Here is a 15,024-nt window from a genome sequence, read left to right on the forward strand (position 1 = left end):
TAAGTGAAGTTCCTGCAGGGACTGACATACTCACATACAGTACTTTATCATTTATATATTATTTAAATGTGGAAGTGAAAAACAGAACACATCATTTGCTCTCACCTAAAATACGTGGACCACTTCAGGTCAAACAAGTCCGTATTTGGCCCTTGAACTAAAATGAGTTTGACACCCCTGATTTATAGGAAAAGTTTATTATTACAGTAAATGTTCGCATCTCATTTGCACAATGTGACATCACGGGTTGCACTATATTAGATAACTTACCTTTTACTGAAATTAAACTTTAACCTAAGTACATTAGAATATTTATTTAGGTGTTTTTAACCGTTTTAATTTGTTTTTAGAATATTTGTTATGAAAAAAAACATAACGCACAATTAAAATCTGCACACTGTGACATCGCTACTGTGATCATAAATCAGAAATCATCTGTTGGTAAAATGCCTCATCTCTGCTGCCTCCATCGCTTCATCCTGAGGGTTTTCTCCAAAAATGTGAATATACACACACCCTCACATGGCCTTTGTGTTGAAAATATATTGTGACTTTGTGGGTGGACACTTTATTCACCTTTGTCTTTGAGGCTTTAAAAGCTTCTCGATTGGAGGAAGTCTGTTGTCGACTTTGTGAACCAAAGTAAAAGATTAAGGGAAGGAAATAGCTGCCCGAGGATGAGTCACCACGCTGCCTGGAGTTCTTTACATCAATGGACTGTGCGTGAAGCTGCTGAGGGTCAATGCTGAAGTCCTCAGCCTGTCCAACCTATAAAAGAAGATACACAAAAACACTGTGGTTTACTTCTCATATAAATGGAGGAACTTTTAATGTTACTATTAACGACGTAATGTTGAATGTGTCCGACCTGTCATGAGGAGTAGCCCAGGGCTCTGTTCTGGGGCCTGTTTTGTTTTTAATGTATCTGATGCCTCTTCGTCGATTGATACGTGGTTTTGAAAATGCGTCTTATCATTTCTATGCAGATGATATTCAGCTGTATTGCTCTTTCAATGACTCAGAGTTTCACTTCTTATCTGAATTCCTGGAATGTGCATCTGCTATCAAAAACTGGTTGACATCGAATTATTTGCAGATTAATTCTAACAAAACGGAAACTCTGATCATCGCTCCTGATAAAAAGTTCCCCCTTTTTATCGTCTGAGAAATATCTCCAAAGTGAGGAATTTTTTGTCGAAATCCAATCTCAAAATGATCATCCACGCGTTCATATCGTCACGCATTGACTATTGTAATTCTGTTTTAACCTGTTTTGACAAGTCGACTCTAAAGAGATTTCAGATTGTTCAGAATGCTGCTGCCAGACTTTTGACCGGTGCACCCAGAACAGCCCACATTACCCCCATTCTATCCAGTCTTCATTGGCTTCCAGTCAAATTTTGCACTGAGTTTAAAATTTTGGTCCTGACTTTCCATGCGATGCATGGTCACTGACTTGTGCACCTACACTTCAGGGCGCACACTTAGTTCCTCAGGCCAGGATCTCCTTACGATCCCAAAAACTCATTTTAAAACCCGGGGTGACCTGGCGTTCCAGGCTGGAGCACCAAGACTCTGGAATAGCCTGCACCAGTCCCTCCGTGAACTCTTTTAAAAAGCATTTGAAGGCCGCGCTCTTCAGAAAAGCTTTTGGTTAAATTGATTTTTTTAACTTTTATTATCCTTTTATGATGTTGCTCCTGTTGTTTTAATTTTAGCTTTGTTTGTACAGCACTTTGTGATTAATATGTGAAAAGTTCTATATAAATAAATGTACTTCCTTACTCAAGACTACACAAATACACAAAAACAACAGCAGAGTATACAATATGCCAACAACAGGCACAAAATGACTCTTAACACACAAAACGACGACGAAACTACACAGAATGACTACAAACAATAAAAATGACGAGAAATATAATTTAAAAACAACAGAAAAACATAGAAAAAGACAACAAAATTCTGCAAAATGAGTCTTAACACACGAAACAACAACACAACTACAAAAAACAACTACAAAAACATAAAAGACGACTACAAATATACCCCAAAACAACAGAAAACGACAACAAAAATGCACAAAAAACAACAGAAAATTATACAAAATGACGAAAAAAAAACCAACATACAATTACTCATAACACACAAAACGACAACCAAATTACAAAGATTAACTCCAAAAACATACAAGATGACCACAAATATACACAAAAACAACAAAAAATTATAGAAAACGACAAGAATATGCAAAGTGACTCCACAAACACAAAATGAGAACAAAAGTATGCACAAATTGACACATAACACAGAAAAAAGCAAGAACACACAAAATGATCACAAAAAATACACAGAATTTACTAAACACAAGAAAAATTCACACAATTACTCCAAGAACACATGAAACGATAACAAAACTACAAAGAACAACTACAAAAACATACAAGATTACTACAAATATACCCAAAGATAACTGAAAATGATAGAAAACGACAACAAATGTACACAAAAAACAACAGAAAATTACACAAAATCACAAAAAAAATATATAAAATGACTTGCAACACACAAAACAAAAACAAAACGACAGAGAATAACTACAAAAACATACAAGACGACTACAAATGTTCAAATAAACAACAAAAAAAAGATACAAAAGTACTTCAAAAATATATGACACACACAAACCCTTAGAACCATTAGTGCAGGCCCTACCTTGATCTCAAAGTCTTTAAAGTTGTGAGGAACTCTGTGGTAGAGCAGCGTGCTACGAGGCCTCTTCACTGTGCACGATCCTCCCATGAACGTGTTGTCTAGCACGGCCGCCCTCGGCTCATCTGCCAGAGCGTCAAACCTTCACACACAAAGAGGAAGAGGCATTTTCCCAAATTCGATAAAATACTTTTTTTTTTTCTTCTTCTTTTTCTTCTTTGATTCTAACATATTACTGTTAGTTTTATGTCACAGATTAGTTAGTTAGTTAGTTAGATTGTTAGTTCTACCTCAGGTGTGTAGTCTAAGTTTTTAGTGAAATGGTCCCAAACTTTTGAGGCTTTAGGTTGGTTCTTCTTCTGTTGCGCAATTATTCTTCACAATGTAAATGATGAAGCGACACTGCACCCAGCAGTTCATGTATGGTACTGCAGAAAAAATTAAGCTGAAAGCAGCTGCCGGCCTGATTTTATTATGAATATACAACATTAAAGGGCCCATGTTACACTAAATGAACTTTTCTGTGCTTTAAACATCCTAAAGTAATATTAAGGCTTCATACACAGGCCCAAAGTGTTTTTTTCATTGATTCCCTCAATCGTTAGTTAGAGGGTGATTTGCTCCTTTCTTACTGCAGGGTGAACACAAACACCTCGCTCCAATTTGATGACGCATTCCCACTTTGATGACGAATTTGATGCAGCACTGAGCTGGAGAAGCCGCGCCTCCAGGAAGCTCTCTGCCGTGATTGACATGTAAACAGACACGCCCACAAAGGTGAGAATTTCAGCGACCTTCGCGCAGTGCTATGTATGTATTTTCTACAGTCTATGTATGTACCGGTGAACGCCCCGCCCCCACGCTCTGTCTCGTGTTTATAAAGCAGCATGAGCTCGACTACGTAGTGGGTGGGAGGAGGGAGGGCCGTCCTCTGGGCCTACGTCACCGTGCGGGGAGGAGGAAGTCAGCGTCCCGTCTATAGACAAACCCACTCATGAATATGCATAAGTAGGCCGCAAATCAGCACGTTTGTGTAGAGTTGCTCTGAAAGTGGCTTTTCAGAGGCTAAAACTCTGGAAAACAGACGAGTTTGGGAAAATAAACCTCAAATACTATGTTTTTAGAGTTCTTAGAACAAATGGAGATGGGTGAAAAATAGCATGACATGGAACCTTTAAAAGAACCGTCAACACAATTTTTGTCGTCAACATTATCAATTATGTCACGAATCTTGGATCCCGAACCTTGGATCCCAACATCCTGTCAAAAAGCAATCAAAACCATTTAGGTTATCCCAGAAAGTAGTGATCTTAAATCTGACGTATCAGGCATGAGAGGGCGGGGCTATCAATAAGTGGGTGTATCATTGGTTGTTCTTTTACTGCAGTACCATAACATGAACTGCTGGGTGCAGTGTCGCTTCATCATTTACATTGTGAAGAATAATTGCGCAACAGAAGAAGAACCAACCTAAAGTTTGGGACCATTTCACTGAAAACTTATACTACACACCCTAGAACAACATATAATTTGTACATATTTTGTACAGTCACTGTGTTTTATGGTGAGGTGTATTATGTTCCTATTGTGCTTATTAAAGGTTTATGCTCTTTTTGAATAAAGAATTGATTCTAGCCAAATGCACGAGTGACCTTATGTGAACAAAAGGCCTTGATTTCTATAAGCAATAATACCATGATGTTTTCCACAAGAATTTGGGAGCGTTATGATAACGTTGGAACAACATTATCGTCCAGACTGTGTGCCTACTTTGTCCATCTTTGTGCAGTAACTCTTAAGGCTCTGGATTTGTGACGTTTACACTAAAATGAGGTGTGGCTCTGATCGGGAGGACAATGTTCATTCAACCCTGTTACAGGATGTGCACAGTTCTTGAGACCTATATGGAACCTTTAGTGCATAGATGATTCTGTGAACAGGATAGCAGATGTATGACGTGCATTCTTTAAATTTGAATACACTGTATCTGCTGGTGCCAGACAGGCTTGTATTTTGGCCTTAGTTTCAATTTGATTAATAGACTGTTTCCTCCATACTATGGTCCAGTGTACGTTGATTTCTTATATGGTAATGAGCTAATGTTAAAGACATACCACTGAAAGATATATACGTTATGCGTTCAAACTCAGAGTTTGCAATGGCCAGCATACTCTCACAGGTCCCTCTTTTAACCTGTATAGAACACTTGATTGTATTAATAAATCTTTTTCTACACGTCCCTTTTTGTCATCACCATCCACACCACGAGATGCAACAATGGCACTTAAAATATCTGTTTTTTCTGTACATTATAGTAATTCTTTGAGTACAATAAACTCCGTGTATGGTCAGTTCCCGATGACTTTATACGCTGATGGTGTCCCGCGATTGGATTTAGAACCCTCAACCTTACCCGTTCCCCACCAGGTCGGCCCCGGGGGCCACTCGTTTCTCTGCAGGACAGACAATGGTGAAGGTCTCACAGTCCCTCTCATCTGAGTTGTCTTTGCAGTCGTTCTGCCTGTTGCATTTCAACGAGGAACTGATGCAGCGACCTTGGAGAGAGAAAAAAAAAAAGTTTGAATTTTTGAACATTGCATTTATTATTTATTTATTTAGTTTTGCAGATGTTTGCAGATGTTTTTTTTCTCTACTGGTGGGAAACTTAAAAAAAAAAAAATGATTGGAAATAACTAACCTGAACAACATGTATCCATGCATTGATGTACAAGTATTATGTAGATCAGAGGTTCTCAACCTTGGGATCAGGACCCGATTTGGGGTCAAAAAACACCAGGAGGGGGTCGTCAGATGCCTTTGAAAAACTAAGAATATTTTTTAAAACAATTTGAGCTCATTTTTGCTTATTTTTACCCTTTTTCTGCAACTAAACCAAACCTGCCATAGTTTAACCTATTTTTGTCACTTTTTCTTGCCATATTTTTGCTCCTTTTTATGCATTTCTGCCACTTCTCCATCTAATTTCAATGCCTTTTTTGCACATTTTTTCCACTTTTAAGACATTTTCAGCACTTATAAACCCTTTCCACCACTTTTCCCACCTAATGTCAGATAAATTGACCCATTTTTTTTTTTTTTTTACTTTTTTCACCTTATTTTGTGCTTTTTTTTTTTTTTTTTTCTTTTCGCTAATTTAACCACATTCATGATTTGTCTTGCTCATTATTTACCAATTTAAACTAATTGTTCCAATATTGACACTTTGAACTTTTTTTTACCACTTTTTCTGTTTTTGGCCACTCTAATTTGCAACTTTTAACCAATTTCTCTGGTTATTAAAATCTAGTTTCACCATCTTTTCTACCATTTTTGGTCACTTTTAATAACCCATTTTATTTCTGATTAAAACAAGGATTTACATCTTTAAGATGACTAAATACGATGGTGAGAATGATAATAAACTTCCTTGATAACAGTTGATATTATTCAGATCAATAAATAAATGTGGTTATCACAGATTCATAGAACAATGGACCATCATTTTGCAGACTTTATGGATGGACCCCAAAAATCTTTCCCCTTTATTCCCCCTTATAGATGGTCCTATTTCCACATGACTGTTCTTCAATGTTCATGTCTGTGTTCAAACACCTTCAAGTAGGTGCGGGTCCCCGGTCGCTGAAACCTTTATTTTGGTAGTAGCGGTCTGAAACGGTTGAGAACCACTGGTGTAGATATATGCTATAAAGATGTGTTAAGTGTGATAAGTGAACCTTCTTTTCAATGGGAAAAAGACCAACTGAAATGGACTGAACTCAAATAAACCCCAGTAAAACAGAGGCACCATTATTGCACTTGAAGTTGTCCTTGCAGTTGACGTCAGGAAGTTTGCACTCTGTGGAGGGGTGACAGGGCCGCTCCTGAGTCAGCTCCATGCTGCAGTCTGAGCCTCCAAACTGGGACGGACGCAGCACAAAGCGGGTTCGAAACTATAGAAAAGACACCAGAGAGAGGCTGATGAAGGAGCAGATCTGAGACCAAAAACACAGTCAGTGACACACCAGTTAGGAACCGCCAGTCCAGACACGGGCAACTGGACTCCAAAACAAACACAATATACACAAAATGACTCAGAAAACAAAAAAATAACAAGAATACACAAAATGACAGCAAAAATACACAAAATGTTTCCAAATTTGCACAGAATGACTCCAAACACAAAAATTACGACAGAAATACACAAAATGACAGCAAAAATATCATTGTTCTTTCCTGTAATGATGCAAATTGACAACATAAAATACTCAAAATTACACAAATAGCACAAAAAAACAACAATAATAGACAAAATGACTCCAAAAACACATAAAATGACAACAAAAACACACAAAGTAATACCAAAAACACACAAAATGAATCCAAACACACAAGAAGATAACAAAAATACACCAAATAACTCTAAAAACACACAGTAATACCAAAAACACAGTCACTCAAAAATCACACAAAAAGGCTCATAACACCCAAAACAACAAAAATACAGACTACAAAATCAAACAAGACACAAACACACACTCAAAACCTTTGTTCTTTCCTGTAATAATGCAAGATGGCAACATAAAATACTCAAATTGTCAACAAAATTAAAAAAAAGACCAAAAATTCACAAAAATGACTCTAAAAAACACAAAACGACAACAGAACAAAAAAAACAATGTTCTTTTCTGCATTATTCACAGAAAAACATACCATTTGACTCAAAGCAGACAAAACAATGACAAAAATGTACACAAATTGTAAAAAAAATTTAAATAAAACCCACAAGAACGACAACAAAACTGCACAAAAAAAAGTGTGTGTGTGTGTGTGTGTTTCTTGCCTGTTTGTGGGCGCAGGCCGAGCACTCGGACCACGGTCCGAACTCAGAGAGCTGACAGTTGATGGGACAGGCCTGCTGGTTACAGGCCTTCTGCTGGCTGCGGGAACACAGCTGTGTGCAGCTGTTCTTCCAGTAATATTCATCATAGCGGATCTGCCTGGAAGACACCAACACAACACCCCATGTGTCTCTGTGCTATAGTGTGTGTGTGTGTGTGTGTGTGTGTGCGTGTGTGTGTGTGTGTGTGTGTGTGTGTGTGTGTGTGTGTGTGTGTGTGTGTGTGTGTGTGTGTGTGTGTGTGTGTGTGTGTGTCTCCATCACCAGGTAGCGCTATTTCATAGAACTAGATAAGGGTTTTAGCCAGGCTAATCCTGATATCCAGGATGAGTTCATCCAGTATGTATCGGCAGAGAAAACGTCTGTCCACATGAATTTTTAGTGAATGTCAATGAGTTTTTAGAAAATCTTCATCATAATATTCACAATGACTCATTTTGTGTGTTTTAGAGTCATTTTTGGGCATTTTTTGTTGTCTTTTTTTTTTTAATCTTTATTTAACCAGGAAACTCTCATTAAGATTAAAAATATCTTTTTCAAGAGAATCCTGAAAGCACTCAGGTCTAAGGCATGTGGTTCTCAACATTTTCAGCCCACGACCCCTAAAATAAAGGAGCCAGAGACCGGGGACCCCCACTGTACCTGAAGGTGAATCTGTGATAACCACATTTATTCATTCATCTGAATAATATCCACTGTTACCCAGAAAGTGTCTTATTATATTTGCATCATATTATATAGTCATCTTAAAGATGTAAATCCTTGTTTTAATCACAAATAAAAGGGGTTAAAAGGGACCAAAAGGTGGTGAAATGGGATTAAAAAAAAAAAAAAACACAGAAGTTAGTTTAAAGTTGCAAATTAGAGTGGCCAAAAAACAGACAGAAAAAGTGGTAAAAAGAGTTCAAAGTGTCAATATAATGAATAATGGGTATGATAAATCGTGAATATGGTTAAATTGGCAAAGATAAGCGTGAAATATGGTGAAAACATATGACATTAATAGAATAGAATAGAATAGAATAGCCTTTTATTATCATTACATAACATGTAATGAAATAGAGCTCCCCATAAAAATACAAACATAAGAATAAACAATGTATATACAATATAAATAGATTTTAAAAAAGTTCACATACACTCATATCAGTATTAACATAATTAGGTGGAAAAAGTGGTGGAAAGGGTTTATAAATGTCAAAAATGTTGTGCAGATGTGCAGAAAAGGCATTGGAATGTCATGGAGAAGTGGCAGAAGTGAGAGTAATGTCGCAAAAATCCACTACAAAAAGCAAAAATATGGCAAGAAAAAGTGATGAAAATAGGTTAAAATATGGCAAGTTTGGTGTAGTTGCAGAAAAAGGGTAAAAATAAGCAAAAATGGGTTCAAATTCAAATTGTTCAACAAACATTCTTAGTTTCCTGAAGGCATCTGGCGACCCACTACCCCATGTTGAGAACCCCGATCTAACGGGCTTGCTCAAGGTCCCACGGTGGGTTCGAACCAACAACCCTCAGGTTACTCTGGTTGTCATTTGCACATTATAGTGTTTTTTTTTTCTTTTTTTCTAAATTACGTCTGTCCTACAGTTCTTACATTTTACCATCTTATGTTGGTATTTATTTTAGTTTCTTACTGTCTGCTCTTTTTTATTGTGTTGCTGCAAAAGCGTATTTTCCCTCTGGGGATCAATAAAGGTGTACTCTACTCCAGTGGTTCTCAACTGGTCTCACCCTGCGACCCAATTTTGCCACTGTCATTAAATCGCGACCCAATTCAACCAACCAAATTTAATCTTATTAATCCATATAATCTTTTTTTTAAAAACATCAATCTATATCTTTGCTCATGCAACAAACATTTCACAACAGGCTTGTCAAAAGAAAAGTTTCTTTCAAAATAAAAGACAAGTCCAACTCAACATGAGAGACATTAGGTATTTATTTATTTTTGACCAGCTGTTCGCGACCCACCCTGTGCAGGTTCGCGACCCACTTTTGGGTCCCGACCCACCAGTTGAGAATCACTGCTCTACTCTATTCTATTTTACTAATTTTTGTCTCTTTGTCTGTAGGAGTCATTTTTTCACCATTTTTGTGTATTCTTCTGCCATTTTGTGGGTTTTTTGAGTAATTTTGTGTGTTTACTTTAAGTGCCACCTGCATGTGGCTCCTGTCTGTACAATGGTAATGATTGACAGGTGTCCATCATTCAGCAGCTTGTGCTCCATTTAATGGGTTACGAATCTCTCCATGCAGTTTGTCCCACTGGCGGCCCCCAAACAGCACGTCACATGGGGGCCCCATAAAGCTAGAAACTAGGGGTGTGCATTGCCATGAATGTAATCGAAAAAAAAAACACTCAACAAACCTTTTCTATTCAGCTACAACATACTGTAGAAGACCACATCATAATAACTATTTTCACTTTTATTTTGATTGCAGTTTTGAAGCAACCGGGACTATGTCATCACCAGCGCAGTCCGCCCCGAGTCAGAGAAAGATAATGATAACAGACGAAATAAATAGTTTATTAAAAATGATCTAAGGTGTAAAGAACAGACCCAGTTCATCTGCAGTGTAGACGAAGTCTGTCTGCTCTGATCAGCTGCAGCTGCGCTTGAGGAGCTCTGAGCCTCTTACTGTCCTCATAGCAGTGAGTGATACGCACTTTCATGTCTCTAAAACGTCCGAAAATTCTCCAGTAGCACAAGATAAAGTCCCTACATTTGTTACTAGTCTCTAAGGAGAAGAGTCGCAAAAAGTTCCACAGTGTGTGCGTGCAGGCAAGAGTTTCGTTCGGGGGGGGGGGGGGGGGGGGGGGGCGTGGAGCGCCTCATGATTCTACCTACTGCAGCTTTAACGTGGAATCAAACATTTACAAGAGGAATTATTGAATTCAGATCTAAAATCAAAATAAACCAGCCACCTAATTCAGATTTAAGTTTAATTGGGAATTACATTTGCATCCGGAATTAAGTGTTTACAAGGTCAGTTTAAAGAGGAATTAACTTGTATTCTGAATTAAAGCTGCCATGTAAACATGACCACATTGACCGGGCGTTTAAGTGCTATGCATAAGTTAGTGCAATTAAATGATTTTTACGTTGAAAAACACGATAAAAATTTTGACATTTTTTGGATCGATACGATAATCGCGCTGTGAAATATCACAATATATCGCCAAATCGGTTTGTTCTTACACCCTTAATAGAAACAGCCCTGACAGCTGGCGACAGTCACACACAAGCACAAAGACACACAAAGCCAGTGTGTGTGTGTGTGTGTGTGTGTGTCTAACCTATGTCTGTGCTGTGTGCCGTGGTTGCATGTCTGACTACAGGCCGACCAGGCGTTCCACGGGTAGTGGTCGCAGAAGCAGCTCTGAGCTGCAGGGATGCAGCCGAGGATGAGGAAGAAGAAGCTGCTGACAGGAGCCATGGATGAACGGTATCCGGCCTGCACAGAGCACCCACAGGAAATAACTCATGCTGTTTGTGAGGACGCTGCATGTTCTCGTGTGTTTTGTAAACACATGAGTAATAGTTGTGAAATGAAACTTTGCCTAAATGAAATGAAACTTTGCATAAACTACGTAGCATTAAAGGTTTCAATTCAAATAAAAAAACTGACAGTTATCAGTAGTTGGATAAAGTATGTTAAGGTTTCATTTAAACAAACAACTTTTTTCAGGAAATTTGATCTCCTGACATGTTTCGACTGTCAACTGCCAGTCTTCATCAGAGGCGTCTGCTGATCGCTTTGATGTTTTCTCTGATGTTTCCTTTGGAGTTTCCTTCACTACTTCTGCGTATAGTAATTCCAGTCAGCAGGATTCATTTTGTCTTCCTTTTGAATTAAAAACAAATAAAAAAGAAGACAAAACAAATCTTGCTGGAATTACTTGAAGTCAAGGAAACTTCAAAGGAAACATCAAAGCGATCAGCAGATGCCTCTGACAAAAACTGGCAGTCGTCAGTCGAAACACGCCAGGAGGTCAAAGTGGATTTCCTAAGGAACAGTTGTCTGAATAAATGAAACCTTAACATACTATTGAAATGAAAACAAAAAGAATCTTGCTGGGGTTTGATAATCAACTACAGATTCTTAGGTGACAATAAAAAGACTATGGCTAGTTTAAAAAATAAAAACTGTGAATGAAAACTACATTAATAACTGAAAAACTCTCATATACCACATTATTATTAAGGATACATGGCATAACATGAAGAAATGTTCTTCAAAAAAAAAGCCAAAGGTCTTCTTTTTTTGCTTTTCTGTCATTGTAGATGGCTCCAAACACACAAATTGACAGCAAAACACACAAAATGACAACAAAAATACACAGAGTAATGCAAAAAACACAAAGTTGCTCCAAATTGGCATCACAAAATGACTCATAACACACAAAATGACAACATAAATACACAAAATGACTGTAAAACACACAAAATGACAACAAAATTGCACAGAAAGACTCCAAACACATAAAATGACAACAGAAAAACAGCAAAAGACAACACAAAACAACAAAATGACTATGAAATGACAGGACTACAGACAAAACGGCACAAAAGTTTGTGCGTGTACACAATAAATCAGCAGAAGCAGACATAAAAACGATGCTTTTACTTTGAAACCTTACTTGTTTGAAACTATTTGTACTGAATGTCTGATTTTATTTTGGATGGAAACTTAAAAACTGTAAAAAAAATTAAAAAAAAGTTATCCAACTAACGCTGAAATTAACATAGAGCAGATAAAATGTGATAATTCATGATCAGAAATCTTTAAATGTACTGATTTATTTTGGCATTTGCAGCGTAAAGAGAAAGCAAAGTGAAACTCACCACAGTCCCAGATGAGAGGATGTTACTGCACTGAGGAGGGATTTAAAAAGCTCTCACTGTGAGAGCTCGATTCAACCAATCACAGCGCAACATTTTATCACTTTTAAAGGCAAATGTGATAAATGTTCTCTGGCGCTCTGGTCCTGGTGACGGGAAACGAGCAGCTCTGGAGTTTCTCAGCAGCTGAGATGTAAACCAGATGTTGATGATGAACATGAGCTCCTCTCCTCCATCACGTCCAAACTCTTTCACAATCAGTAATAAACAAAGACTCCTGCTCTGGTTTATCTAAAACTGCACAAAAACAGTGATTAATATACAGCTTACAGATGTAAATCACGTGTTTCTGCCTAAAAGAAGACGATAAAGCTGCACCAATGAAGGTTTTCATGTGCGATCACATGATGAGACTCTTTAATAAGTCAGTGAGAACTTTTACTGATTAAATTAATGCACGCAAAGTTGTTTACCTTTGTTTAAAGCAGTGGTTCTCAACTTTTTCAGCCCACAACCCTCAAAATAAAGGGATCGGGGACCCCCACCTGGAACATTGAAGAACAGTCATGTGGAGACAGGACCATCTATAAGGGGGAATAAAGGGGAGAGATTTATGGGGTCCATCAATAAAGTCAGCAAAATGATGGTCCATTGTTCTATGAATCTGTGATAAACACATTTATTTATTTATCTGAATGTTATCCAGGGAGTTTATTATTCTTAGCACCATATAGTCATCTTAAAGATGTAAATCTTTGTTTTAATCAGAAATAAAATGGGTTAAAAGTGACCAAAATTGGTGGACTAGGTGGGATTTTAAAAACTACGGAAATTGGTTAAAAGTTGCAATTTATAGTGGCCAAAAAGACAGAAAAAGTGATAAAAAAAAAAGGTTCAAAGTGTCAATATTGGAACAATTAGTTTAAACTGGCAAATAATGGGCATGAAATATGGTGAAAAGAGGTTAAAAATGACAATAATGGGTCACCATATGAGACATTAGGTGCCTTTTGTTATTATTTGCGCCATATTATGTAGATGTAAATCCTTGTTTTAATCAGAATTAACATGGGTTCAAAGTGTATAAAAACTGTATTTTAAATTAAACATAAGATAAATAAAATCAGTCCAATAAGTAAAAAAAATGCAACATTTATTAAAAATAAATAAATCAATAAATAAAATGTTGTGGTAAGGTCATTTAAAAAGTAGCAACAATAAGTTTAAACTGGAAAATAATGGGAATGACAAATGGTGAATGTGGTTAAATTGGCAAAAAAAATCATGAAATATGGTGAAAAGAGGTTGAAAGTGACAATAATGGGTCAACATATGTAACATTAGGTGAGAAAAGTGGTGGAAAAAGTTTCTAAGTGCTGAAAATGTCTTGAAAGTGGAAAAATGTGCAGGAAAAGGCATTGAAGTTTGATGGAGAAGTGGCAGAAATGGAATTAATGCAGCATAATTGCACTGAAAGGAGCAAAAATATGGCAAGAAAAAGTGATAAAAATAGGTTAAAAATGATGTAGTTGCAGGAAAATTGTAAAAAAAAAAAAAAAAAATGGGCTCAAATTGTTAAAAAAAACCCCAAAATATTCATAGTTTCTTGAAGGCATCTGGTTTAAAGCATGGAAGGTCGCTTTGTATCATCTCTTCAAAATAAAAGCACACAAAAGCCATGATGTTTTCTATAAAACTTTATTCACATTAGAAAATCTTCTGAGCTGTACACAAAATGTTGCAGGTTTTTCTACACGGCAGGACACAATGAGCGCCTCACACACACATGCCTGAACAGGAAGCTTCACCACACACGCACACACACGACACGAACAAACACACAACAGCACAATCTCTACTTTACACATAACACTGTGTGTACATTCACAGTTCAATGTCTGTGGGTGAGTAAACAAAAATGTCCTCCTGATTCCTGGGGATGCTACTTCCATATATTAGTTGTCGTTTTGCATGTTTTTGTGTTCATTTGGTAATTTTTCTCATTATATGTTTGTTGGCGTTTTGTGTGTTTTTGTATTTATTCTTTGTATTTTGTTGTCATTTCTTATGTGTGTAGTGATTGTGTTTTTGTTATTCTTTTGTGGGTTTTTCAGTCATTTTGTGTGTATTAGTTGTCGTATTTTTGTTGTCAATTTCCATGTTTTTTCTTATTTTGTGTGTTTCTGATGCTATTTTTTAGCTTTGATTCATAGCTGAAAAATGTTGAAACGACTTACCATATTCCTCTCTTAACACGTGAAAAATGTTCTTGTAACAGAGGCACGCTCTGATTGGCTGAGAGGTTTGATTGGCACCTTCCCCAACCGAGGTAATTCCAAGCATCCTAAAATTCGGAGATGCGACTGATACTCCAGTGCAATTTAACTGTGAATTTCTCCGACAAAAAATAGCGCTGCAACTTGTAGTACAGACAATACGATGTTTGCTAACTGCTACTGCCGTCACACAGGAAGTTTGGCCCATGATCACGGATACAGTCGCGCTCCCAGGAATAAGGCGGCCACACAGAAAACTGTCAAACATAACCAAATCTTATATGTTAAGGTT

General features: G+C 37.2%; 1 protein-coding gene across 1 annotated transcript in view; it reads right to left on the bottom strand.

The window, feature by feature from the left end:
• c6.2 (complement component 6, duplicate 2) overlaps nucleotides 1-12,616 on the bottom strand; it is a 33,341-nt gene extending 20,725 nt beyond the window's left edge. Inside the window, exons 1-7 of the mRNA XM_028462742.1 lie at nucleotides 12,460-12,616; nucleotides 10,911-11,068; nucleotides 7,553-7,709; nucleotides 6,518-6,662; nucleotides 5,126-5,267; nucleotides 2,716-2,854; nucleotides 577-768 (exon numbers count right to left, since the gene is read on the bottom strand). Of these exons, the coding sequence (XP_028318543.1) occupies nucleotides 577-768; nucleotides 2,716-2,854; nucleotides 5,126-5,267; nucleotides 6,518-6,662; nucleotides 7,553-7,709; nucleotides 10,911-11,050 (915 nt within the window). The 5' untranslated portion in view covers nucleotides 11,051-11,068; nucleotides 12,460-12,616. The remainder of the gene's footprint in view (nucleotides 1-576; nucleotides 769-2,715; nucleotides 2,855-5,125; nucleotides 5,268-6,517; nucleotides 6,663-7,552; nucleotides 7,710-10,910; nucleotides 11,069-12,459) is intronic.
• Between the last annotated feature and the right edge of the window lie 2,408 nt (nucleotides 12,617-15,024).

The sequence above is a fragment of the Gouania willdenowi genome, chromosome 12, assembly GCF_900634775.1.
Source record: "Gouania willdenowi chromosome 12, fGouWil2.1, whole genome shotgun sequence".
NCBI lineage: Eukaryota > Metazoa > Chordata > Actinopteri > Blenniiformes > Gobiesocidae > Gouania > Gouania willdenowi.